This window comes from Trachinotus anak, unplaced genomic scaffold, assembly GCF_046630095.1.
Source record: "Trachinotus anak isolate AG129_WGS33_773 ecotype Australia unplaced genomic scaffold, CSIRO_AGI_Tana_v1 ptg000031l, whole genome shotgun sequence".
Lineage (NCBI taxonomy): Eukaryota > Metazoa > Chordata > Actinopteri > Carangiformes > Carangidae > Trachinotus > Trachinotus anak.
Window position 1 is genome coordinate 3,132,662 of NW_027273882.1, and position 15,912 is coordinate 3,148,573.

General features: G+C 36.6%; 2 protein-coding genes across 2 annotated transcripts; one reads left to right on the top strand and one right to left on the bottom strand.

Annotated features, from left to right (window-relative positions):
- The first annotated feature begins 245 nt into the window (after positions 1-245).
- Positions 246-13,229, top strand: LOC139612370 (adhesion G-protein coupled receptor G5-like). The gene is made up of 18 exons (XM_071467874.1): positions 246-600; positions 694-797; positions 1,044-1,157; positions 1,901-1,942; positions 2,039-2,176; positions 2,330-2,365; positions 2,626-2,706; positions 2,897-3,050; positions 3,976-4,138; positions 4,814-4,948; positions 5,058-5,165; positions 5,270-5,306; positions 5,963-6,063; positions 6,285-6,406; positions 9,572-9,840; positions 9,961-10,054; positions 10,165-10,448; positions 11,929-13,229. Exons 2-18 carry the CDS (start codon positions 734-736, stop codon positions 12,078-12,080), a joined length of 2,094 nt encoding a protein of 697 aa, XP_071323975.1. The 5' UTR covers positions 246-600; positions 694-733; the 3' UTR covers positions 12,081-13,229.
- knstrn (kinetochore localized astrin (SPAG5) binding protein) lies at positions 12,915-15,775 on the bottom strand. The gene is made up of 9 exons (XM_071467876.1): positions 15,633-15,775; positions 15,211-15,263; positions 14,955-15,090; positions 14,274-14,303; positions 14,087-14,186; positions 13,852-13,966; positions 13,694-13,755; positions 13,285-13,359; positions 12,915-13,167 (listed from the first exon to the last, which is right to left on the bottom strand). The coding sequence occupies exons 2-9, from the start codon at positions 15,230-15,232 to the stop codon at positions 13,039-13,041; spliced, it is 669 nt and encodes a 222-aa protein (XP_071323977.1). The 5' UTR covers positions 15,233-15,263; positions 15,633-15,775; the 3' UTR covers positions 12,915-13,038.
- Positions 15,776-15,912: the final 137 nt, after the last annotated feature.

Here is a 15,912-nt window from a genome sequence, read left to right on the forward strand (position 1 = left end):
TGTCTTGACCCCAAATCATGATTCCTGTCATCGCTTCTTCATTTTTTTGGTCATTTGGCAGATTCAATTCTTTGCATCGTTTCAGTCATGAAATAATTTGGATGTGTTTGGGGTCATTTATTTGACTAGTTTACTGTGAAATGATTGCAAGTCTAAATATTTTATTCATTTCTGTGGCCCTATCAGTGTTTTAATATTTGTTTAGTCTGTTTAGTGTAATAAAAACAGTAAACAAAGTCTTAAATTGTATGGGGTGAAAGTAGTTAAGTTAAGGAGTTAACTGACATGATCCTAAAAAAGGATCAAGTATAACATTCTTGGGGATGATTTATTTATTTATTTTTTTCACATTTAACATATTTCCATATTGCTGCACACATTGTACTGTATGTTCATCTAAGTGTAATGTTATTTGGGTTATTTTGCATAGGACAGTGGCACCATAATTAATTTCCTATGACTCTTTCAGGAATTCTGAATTTGCAAGACAAATTTTTTTTGCAGTGGGCAGCCATGCAAAGTCAGGTTGACAACACACTGTCTGGTTCAGTTGCTCTTGTTTAAGTCTCAGTGCTTTAACGTTGCTTCAGCCAGATAAAGGTAAGAACCAAAATATTGGGGTCATTTTTCAGGCTGATAATATCTAATATAAAAAGTAAATTTGAAACGAGGTTTGTCATTCATCTACTGCAGCGGTGAATGACTGACTGAGAGTTAATGCCATCAAAAGAAGATGACACAAAAGAGCTGGATGACGTGGGTTCTGTTGGTGGGCCTTGTGTGGGTTCTCCCTGTTGGTAAGTAGACACAATCCCCACATACTGAAGCCTGGTGGGAACCTTAGTTCACTTTCAAACAAATGCATGTGCATCACATTTGAATTATTCTCTTATGGAATTACATTACTTGAGAATGAAAATAGATGGCAGTCAATAGCGTAAGCACTACTATGGTTATAATAATCATATAATAATAAATGTAAAGATCTTGTGTTGAGAAAATGGCGTTTATTGTTGTTATTTCTTATCTGATGTGATTTAAAGGGACTAAACCTGACCACGCACACCTGAATCGTTGTTTTAACAAAAGAGATCTCAATTTGCTTGTTGCTGATAACTTCAATGGCTACATCAAAGACCAAAACCCTTGGCATAGCGGTGAGTCAAAGCTGTAATTTACATTTTAATTACAGTAGTTGCTGAATCATCTTAAACTATGATGTACGTATGATGTGACATATTTTAGAGACTTGTAGGGGAAAAAATGAGCAGTGCAAGCGGACCAATCGTAGAACTTGTGGTAGGTGATATGTCTGTAGCTGCCATGCTCTGCCATGTTTTTAAAGTGTGATTGGCTTTTTTGAAGGGGTTAAGGAATGATAATGGCTCTTAGAGAAACAGTATAAAAGGTAGAAAGGTTTTGATTTGGAATACTAATTATTGGATTTAAAAAAAGAAATGTAAATATCCTCTAATTATTTTAAATTTATTATAGTTTTTTTTAATTATTGTTGCTGAGGAACAACACATCATAAGTGTGGGGGGTAGAAACCATCTCATGAGTGAAAGCACTTGGCTATTGTGAAAGTACATATACAATAGGCCATGTCTTTTAGTAAAGAAAAAAATATATGCCCAGTAATTGAATAAGTACTCACAGTGTAATTCATTTCTTAATTTATTTCTTATTTAGTCATTACAAACTGAACGACCACATGTCTTCATCCACTGATTTACTGTAAATGATAAGATAATTCATAGATATAAAGTTTTGTAAGCTATTCTGCTTTGCAGTAACAGTTGTAAGAGATCATGTAAGAGTAAGACTATAGTGTTGTAAAGTATAATCTGATTCTTATAGTATGGTAAGCCCATAAAAAACTGTTTTCTCTACCCATCAGATATTTGCACAGTATTTCTGCAGAGAAATAACAGCTCTACTTGTGAGTACAGCCCACTCATTACACACACAGATTTTTAAAAGCTTTCATTAGCATTTCAACAGAATATCAAACTATATTTCTATCTTCATTTAACAGATGATGTGACTGCTCACTGGCCTAAAATAGAGAGAAAGGATGATTCTTATCTTCTGTACATTTCAAAATGGCATTTTAAGAAGGGGTTGTATGTCCTGTATGGGGAGCAATGCAATGCCACAGTATCTACGATCGCAGGTGATATTACATAACATACTTTATACTTTCATTCATCAGCGTTGTACATGTTTGCTTGTGCATGGTGCAAGTTTAAATTGAACAGACCCATTAAGAAGTTAAAACAACAGCTCTAGGTTATATATATGTTAATATGATGTTTTTGTAATCCAGATACAAACAACTGTCGCTTCAATTACACTGTCACAGGTAAGCTCATATCTTTTACAGTTGATAATGATCAAAACAGAGCAAATGAAAACATAACAAGTATTGTATCTGAAATTAATTTAAGTTGGAAACGAAATAATCAATGAAACATCTTTTTATCAAGTTATTAAACACTCATTTTTGACCACCCCTCATAGAGTCAGCTATTTTTATGTAATAAGTCTTAAATACATATGTTATTTTACGTTTCTTCTTTGCTGTGGATGGATGCTAAATTCTGACAGTGTTTCCATTAATAGATCTCTGCCAGATTAGATGTTTGGATAAAAGAAACCTATGTAAAGACGCTGACTACGATGAAAACTCCTGCAGCAATAGTGGTGAGTTCACTTTAAATAAGCAAAAGCACAAATACACAAATTGTTGTGTGTGTGCGCGTGTGTGTGTGCTTGTGTAAACGTTGCTTCTATAGCTCTCCAAATGTCATTTCTGATGGCACTGAGTGAGGAAACAAGGAAATATTGTACACTTAACAATAAAACACTAAAACTAGATGTCCCTTCCTTTCAGGTCCAAAGACCAAGGACAAATACATCATCAACATTACAGCACAAAGTGAAAACTGTATGAACTGTGATAATCCAGTAAAAAGACCTGAGACGGAAATTGTTCTGAATACAACAGTTCCAACTACAGAAGGAGAACTCGACCCAACGGAAGCTGCGTAGGAAATGTTTCATTAATTTATTAAATGAATGGTTATTTAGGGGGTTATACAGTAGTTAATCACTTCTTGAGAGTTAGATAAAAATATTCAAACCACTATGGAGCTAGAGGAAGCATGAAGACGTGGTAGCGGGGAGAAACAGCAAACCTGGCTCTGTCTAAAACAAATCTGCATGGCAGCACCATTACAGCTAGGTTCAGACTTCTCATCTCGCAGGGCTTCTCCATGAGCCTGGGTCGCTCTGCTGTAGCCAGGCCCTGCCAAGTTAAGGCGTGATGATGTATTTCCACTATTCCTCCTCCTCTTAGCTGTGTTTTTGACAGCAAAACTCATTTGAGTCTGTGCTGGGGACTGGAGAAAATGTTCCGTTTTTAAAAGCTAAAGGTTTCACTCCAGTGTCGGACCCTCTGTTTGTCCCTTCAGATATCAGCTTGGTTTTTGCTGTAAACTGCTGTGTGATTGCTTAATGGTGTGATAAGTTACAGCTAATGTGAACTGAACATTTGCTGCTTCACATTAAAAGCTTTTCACCAGCAAAGTAAGAGGAAGGCATAGGAAATGCAATATGTTCACGAAGTCAGTAGAGTTTTATTGGCAGTTTGCAGTTTACCCTGCTGTGCAGCGCAGTGGAAAAACATTTTCCAACAGCACAACTGCACCCAACACTGTGTAAAAACCTTATAACTGGGCAAGAAGGCAAATAGATGTATGAACCAAAATGTTGAACTATTCCTTTAAATGCTGAGCTTGAAACAGTGCAGATGTATAACACTATTCAAAAAACTGTTAGCTACAGTAATACAGTAAGTATATATTTGGGTTTGAACAATGAAAAAAAAAAAGTTATACTATTTTTTAATATATATTTAAGTTCCACATATGATACCTCATAAGGCATGAATTTTCTTTCCTTCGTCAACAGCAAAGTAATGAATGGGATGGCCGACCTTGCCTCCTCCATCAACGGGTCTTCAGTTGCATTGTCTGGGGGAGAAGGAGTCACAGGCATCTTAGTGAGAGAAACAGAGTCTGTGGGCATCGAAGAAGTCTCCTTTGCTTATAGCTCTCCAAATGAAAGTTTAAGTGTGGGTGCATTAATATTATTTGACCTTCATAAATGCGCGATGTCAATAAAATAACAGAGTAACTCAAAGCAGCTTAGCATGAAGACAGAGGCTCAGAGAAAAACAGCTACCAAGGCTCACAACTCAATCTGATTTTTTTAAATTTCCCACAATTACAGTTCCTCTAGTGAAGTACTCTGAGGTATTTTGAAGTATTTACACTTTACCTATTATGTATTTCTATTTTCTGCTACTTTATATTCATACTGTACTACAGTTCTGAGGGATGCATTGTTATTCCACTACATTTTTTTGACAACTAGTTCAAACAATTTGCTCCAATATTATTTATTAAACCACTGAACACTATGAGGCAGTTATAATCAGCTCCAACTAAACAACTAAAATATGAAAAAGCTGGATCCCAGTCATCGAAACAATAATAGAAATCTATCAATACAGTCTGAAAGGGAACGCTTACATAAAGAATAGATGTACTTTTAATAGTTAAGTATACTTTGCTGATTCTGTGTTCAGGAAAAATATGAATGCAAGACGTGAGCTCATAATGGAAGGTTTTTAAAGATATGAATATCTGTGCAAAACTGACTAATAACCTGTGTGTTAACCTAAAGCGCAAACAATGGACTGCACCATGCATTTTTGACAACGCACTTGTTATGCTCTTTCCTGCAGATTATAGAAGACAAAGCTAGTCTTGTTCAGTTTTCAAGATCTGTTACGGTGTCAAAAGAAGCTTTTGAAAAAGCTCAAAGTATGAATGTCAGTGTACCATTTGCAGCCGTTTTCCGATTCTTGAATATGGCTCAGGTAAGAAAAAAAAAAAGTTTCACCTTAACTAATGGATACACCTTACATATGTGATTTTGTAAACATTTTGTAGTGATCCTATTTTTTATTCTTTTCTTTTTTTTTTCAGGAGAAGAACAGCACTGTTTTAGGAAATGAAGTGTTAGCAGTTGAAATGGGAACCACTATCAAGAATCTCAGTGACAAAATAAACATCAATTTTTGGAACATGGATTTTGTAAGTCAAAAAGAAGTGCATCATTAAATGCACAGTCATTTGCACTCCTTTAAGTCAAGCTTGTTTAGCACGTTCTTAGTGCAGCTCTGTCGTTTTGTTCACAGGAAGGAGTCCCACATTGTCATTCATGGGACGGTGAAGGTATGTAAGACACAGCTACAAATGTGCAATGATGAAAGTTTGGGAGGGTCCACACCACCGGAGGAGAGTAATGTCACCCTTGTTCTCTTGATTAAACATTTGTGTTACGTGTTAATTCATGTTGCTGTGAAAAAAACTGTGAGCAGAGCTGATATGCAAGTTGAATTCCTGCTCGTGTAATAGGCCTTTTAATACAGCAGAGCCATCCTTAATGTGATTAGGGACACCTGTGCTCAAGCTGTCTGCCGCCGAAGTGGTCTAGGAACTTGAAAGACATATAGTGTATAAGCAGCATTATTGGGACATTTAAATGGGGCGGAATCATCATTAACGTTATCAGTTACATGTGTTTTTTGCTCTTCTCACAAGACAAAATGTGTGGCGTGAAAAAGGCCTATTATCAATGATGGCGGTTATATTTATTATTATATGCATATTATATGATTATATGTGTTGAATGAATTAGTTTCAATGTTATAACATTTTTCATATTCACTGCTGTCATCAGGAGTATGAAACATCTAACCATCTAAAATCTAACCAGTCTTTCTGGAGGGCTGATGCTCATGTCTTCTTTTTGCGCCTCACTCAGATGCATTCGTCGACCTGCCACTTCCTGCTCTGCACTGTTTACATGCACTGCTCTTATCTTATAGGTAGTCGGCCGCGCTGGATTGATGATGGATGTCAGACAGTGCTTAATGGAAGCAACATAACGTGCCAGTGCTCACATTTGACATTCTTTGCTATCCTATTGGTGTGACTTCTTTTGTAATATATGGGCTTTATACTAAGCTTCACCCCTTTAGTTCGCTGTATAATGCAAATATTAAGCCTATCTTACGGATTTGCACTCTGCAGATGTATGATTTTAGATTTCCCCATAGTATCAGCTTTTCCCCCTCTGTAATGATCACAAACCATCCTGGTTACCAATGCATGTGACAAAGTGTTTTTTTTTCTCTCTCTCTTTTGCAGACTCCCCCAAACAAAACCATCTCTAGTTCTGATCTGAGCAACCTCACCACCATCACCCAAGTTGGCTGTGGATTGTCCATGTTCTTTCTCGGCATAGTCCTCTTCATGCACTTTCTTTTAAGGTAACAATAACAGAACTGTATTATCTATATGGCACTTTCAATTCGAATAGATCCAGTAGGTTACAATGAGCTTCACAGCCGATGGAAATGCACATAAAAAAGAAAAAAGAGAAAATCTGATGAATATTAAATTATTTCTAAATGCATGCTTGAAGCAGTTTATGCCATCTTGATTTTGTATGCTTCTACATTTAAGCTTGTGCCTGAAAACTCTTTCTTGAAAGTTACACAGGTCTGTGCTTGCAAGGGATTATTTTTTCTTTAAGTCTTACATTTCCTGCCTGTAAAAATCTTTGCATTTAGTTTGATGCCTTTGAGCTTAATTGTAAAAATAAAAGTCCTCTATAGGTTTACTAGGTGGGTAAAAGAAAAAGAAAAGCATGGAGGAAAAGATTCTTTGTAAAGGCGAGTTCGTGAAGATGTGTTTTAAGGAAGCGATAATAGAGGGCAAGCTGCACGTTCCATGATTGGATTGGATGGTTTGATTCCGCAGAATCCATTAGCATGATTTTGATTTAATTTTAATTATAAGAACATTTTTCTGAATGAAAAAGTGGCCATTAAATTAAAAATATCCGTTAATAATTTACATATATATCTAATTTTTAAAACTTTAAAAATAGCCCCTGAGCCTCAGAATTTCTGTCATTTACATTAGGCTTTGCACTTAACAATGCCAACTTAGCTCTAATGTTAATGTTGATAGCTGGAGATAGCTACATTTCAGAGACTGACACAGTGTTTTTGAAACAAACCAGGCCTTTTCTTCACAATGACGTTGAGAGCGGTGGACGCTCGAAAACCTACACAAAGGCTGTTGCAGTGTTGCAGGGGTTTGTGAACTAAATGCAGCTTCACCACAGGAACTTTTCCTTGGGGAACAGGAGCTTGCTGAGGAACCTATGCTTAATACACAGGAACCAGGGTTTAGATTTAGTTCCAGGGGGGATTATTTTAGTCCTGAAAAGTCCTTAATAGAGGAGTAGAAATTTCTGAAGGTTCAGGAACTTGAGTGTAGGGTTTGCATTGGTAAACAATGATGATTAGTCAAGTATGCTAGCATTCTCTGCAGCATATTATACATAACATGATGCCCCTGTAGAAGAAGAAAGTGTTATTTGGTCTTGTCAGTCTATAATTATGCACATTTAAATTAACCAAGTCAAAAAATATTGGGCTTGATCACCCACCATGTGTTTCTTTACTGTAGAATATAAACCAGGTTGTTAAGATATCCAAATTCTTACAAACACTACTGAGGTCGTATGAAGTGATCTGAGTATCAGGAGATGTGCCTTTCCAGTACAAAAAAGAATGAGAGAGAAATTTTGGTCTCTATCACAATTAGTTGAGACACTGTGAGCAAATGAAAAGAGATAAAGGCAACTGGTTTAGATGGATTCGGTGATACTACCATTTATAATATAAATAACTGGCACAAAGGACACCCTCTATAGTAGAAAAAACAAGTGTCAAAAGAAAAAGAGTGCAACAGTGTGAAACACTAAACATACAAGTAAACCAGAAAAAAACAGCTTGTGCCACACAGTGGTTCATGTGGTGAAAGTTCATGTAAATAAGGCTGCTCTCCAGAACAGCACAACACTGTGGGGCTTTATGTAAAAATATTTATAGGAGGGAAATAACATAGTGGTGTCATTGTTGGAGTGCTATGCTAAAAAAACTGCTCACCTATTGAATGTTTTACACAAATAAAACAACATTAGGAGTGGTGCACACTCTAAAACCTCCACCAAACCCATTGCAGTGTTTGGGAGCTTGTGAAATAAATGCAGTATCAGCACAGGAAGTTCCCCTGCCTGCCTGCATTTCCCACCGAAGAACCAGGGTTTAAATTTAGTTCCAGGGAGATCATTTTAACCCCAGAAAGTCCCTGCTCTGGGAGTAGAACTTTCTGAAGTGGGAGATGGGTTTGCAGTGCAAAAGGTCACTGATTATTCAAATACGCTTGTGTTTTCCACAGCACTTAATAAACTGCAAGCTTAAGTCCAGAGGGGAGGAACAGGTGATTTGCTAGGGACATACACTCCGAGGAGGTCACCGATATAATTGGAAGCAAGGCCACAAACGGATTAGAAAAACAAATGGAGAGTAATTTAAAATAGACTCCAAACAAGGACATAACCAGGACTGAAATAATACTAATATCGTAAATCAAAGTCCCCACAACACCCAAAGAGGAGTTTCTAAAAGTTTTCATTTGGACTTTTCATATTTAATTTCTTGCGGTAGCAGTTATTATATTATTTATACCTTATGCAAGCTGTATTTGAATGGAGCAGTTGTTTCATGGAAATTCAACATAAAAAATAACTTCTGCGAAATACATTCAACTTTTTCATTATACAGCCATACAAACTGAGGTAAACCATGTAAAACATAAAAGTAAACCAGAAAAAACAGCTCGGTTAATACAGTGGTTAATGCGCTGAGAGGTCATGTGAATAAGGCTGCTCTTCACAACAGCAGAGCACTGTGGAAGTTTGTCAAAATACTTACTGCAAGGAAATAAAAATGTGGAATAGTAGCTTCATTGTTGGAGAGGCTATGTTAAAAAAAACCCAAACTACTTACCCTGTGAATGTGTTATGCAAATAGAACAACGTCATATCTGCCCTTTTGCTCACCATATATGATCACAGTTATATTTAAATGTTTGCCAGCTTCTACAAACAAACATTATTCAAAGGCCAAAGAAGTGAAAAGAATCCTCTGTATATACATATATGATTATGTAATATGTAAATAAATATTACTTACACTGTATGTTTAAGGTTTTGAATAGACACAAGGAAGAAATAAATAGCTTATTTTGTCCAACTGACGGTCACAAAGCTAGCTGCTTTCAATTTACAATAATGTATCCTCATATTTGAGAAGCTGGAGCAACAAATATTTTGTGTTTTTATCTAATAAACGAATACATGACTTGACGATTAATTGTCTGTTCATCAATTTATTGTTGAAGTGACTAATTGTTTCTGACCAACTCCTCCGTATAGTTTGCATTTGGCCAAAATATCATGAAGATTTTGTTCAAAACATAGTGAACTCCTTTGACAGACTGTGTAATCGTAAAAAAGACATTTTTCTATTTCTAAATCCTAACATAGCATGACTTCTCTGTTTTCTCTCTCCTCACAGGAGGACCAAGGCCACCGACACCACGCTGCTCCTGATCCACCTGGTCTTCGCCATGTTCTTGCTTAACTTCACTTTCCTGATCAACAACTTTGTGGCAAAAATGAAGAGCGCTGTGGGCTGTACGATCATGGCGGCCCTCATGCACTACTTCATGTTGGCCACTTTCACATGGTTTGGCGTGCAGGGCTTCCACCTCTGCCTGCAGCTGTACACGGGTGGCAAAATTGAAATCCATCATTACATCCTCAAAGTCTCCATCACCAGCTGGTGTAAGCTCACATCCATCTGTAAACTCTGGCTTTGATAAGTGCAAACCTTCTCCTCGCTGTTTGATTTGACGGTTCAGTGGTTAATTGCTTATTGTTCATTTCCTTTTTCTCCATTTCCAGTAATACCAAGTATAATTGGGATTGTCCTGCTCGGCATAGGAAAATATGGTGAACAAGTCATCTACACTGATAACACTGAAGACAATGTAGCCATGTGAGTCGGCACGCAGTTTTGAAATCTGTGGTTCATATATTTAACACACAGTATCATACCATACAGAGCCATGTTTCCTTTCCTGTCCTGACGTATCCTTCTGTTCCAAGGTGCTGGATAACAGACAGTGACGTCCACTACATTGTTAACATAGGCTACTATGCGTTGGTCTTCATCTTCACCTTCAGTACCTTCATCATCATACTGTCCTGGCTCTTTTGTCTGAGGAGAATCAAAACTGGCAACGGACAAGAGAAAAAAAATGGCATCAGTATCGTAACTGTCCTGGGACTATGTTGCTTGCTGGGTATCACATGGGGTTTTGCCTTTTTTGCCTACGGTGTCCTCCAAATCCCCTCCTACTACATTTTCACAGTCCTCAATTCTTTTCAAGGTATCCAAATCTGGATGTGATCCAACAGTTATAACCAAAAATCTGTCAATTTATCTCATATTTATGTGTTTAATATTTGAATGAAGTCCTAATTTATCCTTCTTGCTCACAAAGGCAGGTTTTTACCACTTTCCCCACAAGATAAAGGTTTAATTAATATTTTTATATTAACAACAGATTAGATTACTATGTGTAAAGTGGAGGGCTTCTCATAGTGACAATCACAGTAACTTATCAACTGAATCTATAGTTAAACACAGCCAGCAACTTTGTACTGGCTCAGTTGCACCTGTCTCATTTGCATAATTTCCATCTGTTTTCAACAAACAAGCTTCACTGTTTAGTAACTGCCCAGCCCCAGAGAACAATGGAGCATTTATTAGCAAAAGAGTCAGGTGTTTCTCTGTGGAATTGATGTAGACCAAGAAAGAGCAATAAGGAGAGTGAATATTTGAGCTACATTTTCTAGGTGAACAGAAATATGACTCCACTGAGTGCTATTGTTAAAGTGTATCTCCTGCATGTCTATTTAGGCAAATACCTGTTAACAACCTCATGAGTTGATAACATGTAAACATTTAAAGGTTGTTTTGTTCCACCCCAAGTAGTGAAAATCAGTGAACATTGTTTTAACTGAGGGACCATTGAGGGTTCAACCAAACCAACCATGATACAGTGACTTTAACTGGTGTTTACAATATTTACACTTGTTTTATTTTGAAAGAGTCAGTGCACCAATTCATATAGTCTTATAACACATATCAGAATGTCTGCAGGGTTCTTCAAGTTAATTTTTAAGACTTTAATACCACATACAATACAAGTTAATACCTGTTTCACAATCATACCTGCCAAAGCATGGATGTATGATGGAAGACCAGTATGAAACATGTGGAACAGAATGATTTACCATCATTTACTACTATTTACTACATAATTAATTAAATGATTGCAACCTGTACCTGGATAAGCAGCAGGAAATGGATAGATGGATTAGCAAGCTACAAAAAGATTCATTCATTTAAGTCTTTGGTAAAATTGACACTTGCCCATTATATTATGATGATCTACTACAGACCTGTCCTCCGGTAGCCCACAATCAGATAGAAAAACATTTAATAACATTACCGCCTATGAGAGTCAAGAGAAAATAGTTTGCGATTTCTAAATTAAACTTGAGACTTTTAACACCTTTTTAAAAAAAAATTTATTTCAATGCTTTTTAAGAGTTTCAAGACCCACAGATACCTTGGCAGACCCAAATCTGATCGTTCTAACACTGTCTTTCTGTAGCTATGGTTTAATATATAGGTTTTCTATTGAATGACAATCTTGAACTGCATTGAAATCTGAAAGGCAAACTGATACAGCATATTTAATGGGAGTACATGTACGACTGTGAGAATAAAACCAACTCAGTGCAATGAATGTAGGGACAGAAACTTGTCTTTATGTGTGACCATCTGTCTTTGCCTGGCAGGTTTCTTCCTGTTCATCTACTACTACACCACCAGGCACTCAAAGGAGACAAACACTGGTACGAATAGTAGTGACAATTCAAGCATCAGCACTCTTAAAACTGGTCTCGATATCTTCGACAACCCCTACAGCAATACACCAGAGAAAAAATAAAGACTTGGAGGACGAACGAGGACTGAGGAGTGATGAAGAGAGAGTTCACCATCAGCTTGAAGAGCAGACTACAAGCAAGTACAAAGATTGAACTGGAAAGATTACTAATGTATAGGATTGTAATATAGTGCTGCAGTAACAGGCTTATTTCCTGACATATTCTTTGATAATAATTAGTATGTAGGGATATTGCTTTAATTAAAGGGTGTATGTTTCATGTAAATAGTTTGATGACTTTCAGACCTGCAACCAAGAGATGTATCAAAAATATAAGTTCTCCAAGGTAAAACAGCTGAATATTTGAAAAAAAAACCAAAAAACTTTAACTTGAAGCTTTTGAAAGTTTTTTAATAACATTGTCAGGAACCTTTAATCTTAAAATCATACATAAAACATCTTCAGTTGTCGATATACTGTTAAAAATTAGAATTACCACCTCATGGTTTTATGTCTCTACCAACCAGTCAAGTTGCAGTTTACATCCACATCTGTCCTGACTCATAATTAGTGTATGAATTATTGAGTTCTGGCCGAAAGCAAGTTTTGTAATGTCACAGTTACCTTGACATTTGACCACCAGATTGTAGTCATTTCATTCTTGGACATTTGTGTCAGATATGATGAAATTGCCTCCAGGCATTCCTGATATATCACGTTCGTAAGAATGGATCTGAGGTTGCTGGGACAGAGACACAAATAAATTTTCTTTCAAGCAAGACACGGGTAATTCTAAATGATCACACTATGAACACAATCAAGATGTTGTACTTCCCGTTTGAACCATAAAAATACGTAAGTGTGTTTTGGCTGAAATATGAAGAAAGATGAGAAACATGAGGAAATAAGAATCCTTTATTCTTTTTCAGTCACACTAACATCAAAACGCAAGTTAAACAATAATTTACACAAAGTTTCTTTGAAAATTTTTTTTTTTTAATTGAGAGATTATTGTGCAGTTTTACAGTAACAGAGCCTCTGCTTCCTTGAGAGCTTTTTCCATTTCAGCAGCCTCCAGACAAAAGTTCTCCCTTTCCTGCATCATGCGTTCTCGTGCTTTAGTGAGGTCTGTCATTGTTGTTTGGATTTCCTGCAAATGTGTAAAATAAGGCATTCAAAATACACTACAAACAGCCCTTAAATCATCTACAACATATGGCAAAAAAAAAAATCAATCAACAGAAAAGTCTCAGTGACTTTGACTCACCTCTAGCCGTGCACGTTGCTGTGATGCAGTATCACCAAATGTCCTTAATTCATTCAGCAGGTCTGCGGAGACACTCTGAAAGAGATACGAGGAAAGATGTGCTGACTGGATGGTATTATCTATAACAACCAAAAGCCTGTCTGTGTGTTTGTGTGTATTGTAGATTTGAAAAATTTTGAAATAGGCAACTTCTGTCTTCCTTGGGACTGGTGGGGTTATGAAGTATGGAACAAATGAATAACTGCATGTGTCTAATTTTGTCTATATTCCCATTTGAAGTTATTTTGTGGCAGTTGGATTCAAATGTACTAAACTGTAGTTTAATAAGGCATATAACAAATAAAACATGACTGTAAATATATATATATATATCATCACACAAGCATAGTGAAATAAAGTATATATACACCATAGCTTCTTTCCTTTGATCTTCATTTTGCTGTGCAGCTTCTCCAACCCTTTCTCCTAAAACTAAGAATGAAAGAGATTTTATGTTAATATCTATCAAGCAACCACTTAAAACTGGGCTGATAAAAACACCTTCGGAAACAATGGATATTTAGTCACCTGGGTCTATTTTTGCTGCGACTAGGAGAACATGGCAGTCCTTCAGCTGTTTCTGTACCTCTGTATTCTCCTTTTCAAGGTCACTGAACTGCAGCTCCAACTCAGCTACCCTTTGCTGCAACAGAACAAGGACTTTAGTAAAGCAGATTTAATAGTATAACTTAGCATTTAATACTACCGGTTTTAAATAGCACAAGTACTCATTTTACTACAATCCTGCAAGTACTTCCTGTACCTGTGTCTCTGTGAGATTCTTCTGCAGCTCCTCATTGGCAGTCATCAAATGCTGATTTTGTTCTTTCAGCTCTGCCTGTTGCCCATACCTGGTGGAGACCCTATGGAACGGTGTAACATAAAGTTGTGGAAAAAAAGGCCTCAAACCCACTGCATGGTCTGGATATGCAGTGTAATGCACAACTTACCCTTTGTGAACTTTAGAAGCAACATTTTTTCTGCAAGACAAAAGTGAAAATTTTTAACTAAATAGTTGTGAAGCCCAGCAGGTATCAGGCGTAAGTTTTTGAAGATTTACATCAAAGAATATCAGAGAGACTGGAGAAGATGGAAGGTTGTGAAGATCTATTTCACTCTAAGTTTTTGTACTCAACCCCCTGGCTGTTCTGGAGAAAGGCTCAAAGCTTAGATTTGTCATTTCACTGTCATGTAAGTTGAAAATTGGGCATTTCCTCTTGAATTTTGTAGACAAGTGGCAACATGTTCATGTGCTGCGTTTGTGACTACTGTCTGGTCATAGGTGAACTCTGCTAGATGGAAGTGTTTCAAGAGTGGGGGACAATTAGCCAGCCCTATGAACCTTACTGTAAACTATATATTGTCAAAGTCTGTCTCTCTCTACTATTTCAGCTTATTTTCTTATTTCTCTTCTTCTCTCCTTCTTCTCGTTTTGAGCTGTGTGACGTCTTAAGTTTTGCAATATCTTTTGTGTAAAAAAATAAAGCTATGGGTGATGTTTATTAGCCTATTAAGTAGCACTACATCTATAAGAATATGCAGTGCAGTATGTGACATAGATTGGCATTAAAACCTGTGGATTTGTGAGTGAATTTCTATGCCAGTCATATATGTCATAGCTTTTTTCTTACCGCGGTACATTTTCTTTTTGAGCTTTGAGGATTCCATCTGATTTCTGAGCAGCATTTGCTGTTGCAGATACAGTTGCTGCATCTTTGGATTCAAATTTATGACCCGTCTTCTTTGTTTCTGCAGGTAACTGCATACCTGGAAAACAAATAAGACTGTTTATCAGGCATCAACTTTATTTGACTTTATTATAATTAAAATACACATTAATTTGATGGCGTACATTGTGCAAAAAAACTTCTAAATATGTCTGCTCACCTCTAGGAATTTTTGAAGACATTTTTCCACGATGCCAGCAATAACAAGGCCACCTGTATTGAAAAATAATGTGTTTAAGTAACTTAAGATTTTAGTATTGTATCATCTTTACCGAACCAGTTGTTTAATTATAATTTAACTAGTTAGGCTATTTTAAAACAAGTTCTGCTTATATATATTCTAAAGATTCAATAGTTGAGCCATGGGTTGTCAAAGCCTATATATTTGCTTGTTACGCGGATCATAAAAATTGACAGATTTTGAATGGAGTTTGGTGCCATTCCCTTATTCAGTACAGGAGCACAAAAAAGTAACATAACAAGCTCTAGTTGTAATGGCTTAAGTGTAGGTTAAACGTTCAATATAACCAAAAAGATACTAATATTTGCGATATGGTTCAATAACACAACATCAATGCTTACCTTTGTGAATACGTTAAATATGAGATTTGTCAACAGTCAACGCCAAACCGCACAAAATTTAAAAACGTCCCGCCCTCTGTGGTCAATTCCGGTCTATTAACGTCACTTCCTGTATAAATAAAGTACATTTACTATACCTGGTTCGTCAAATTAATGTATTTTTTTAATTTGCAAAACTTATGTATAATTTCATAAGCATTGTTTGTCGAGATTATTCTCCTGAAAAGACGGAAAATACGGCATCCAAGGGTTACACTGCACTGCGCATGCGTGGAGGCGG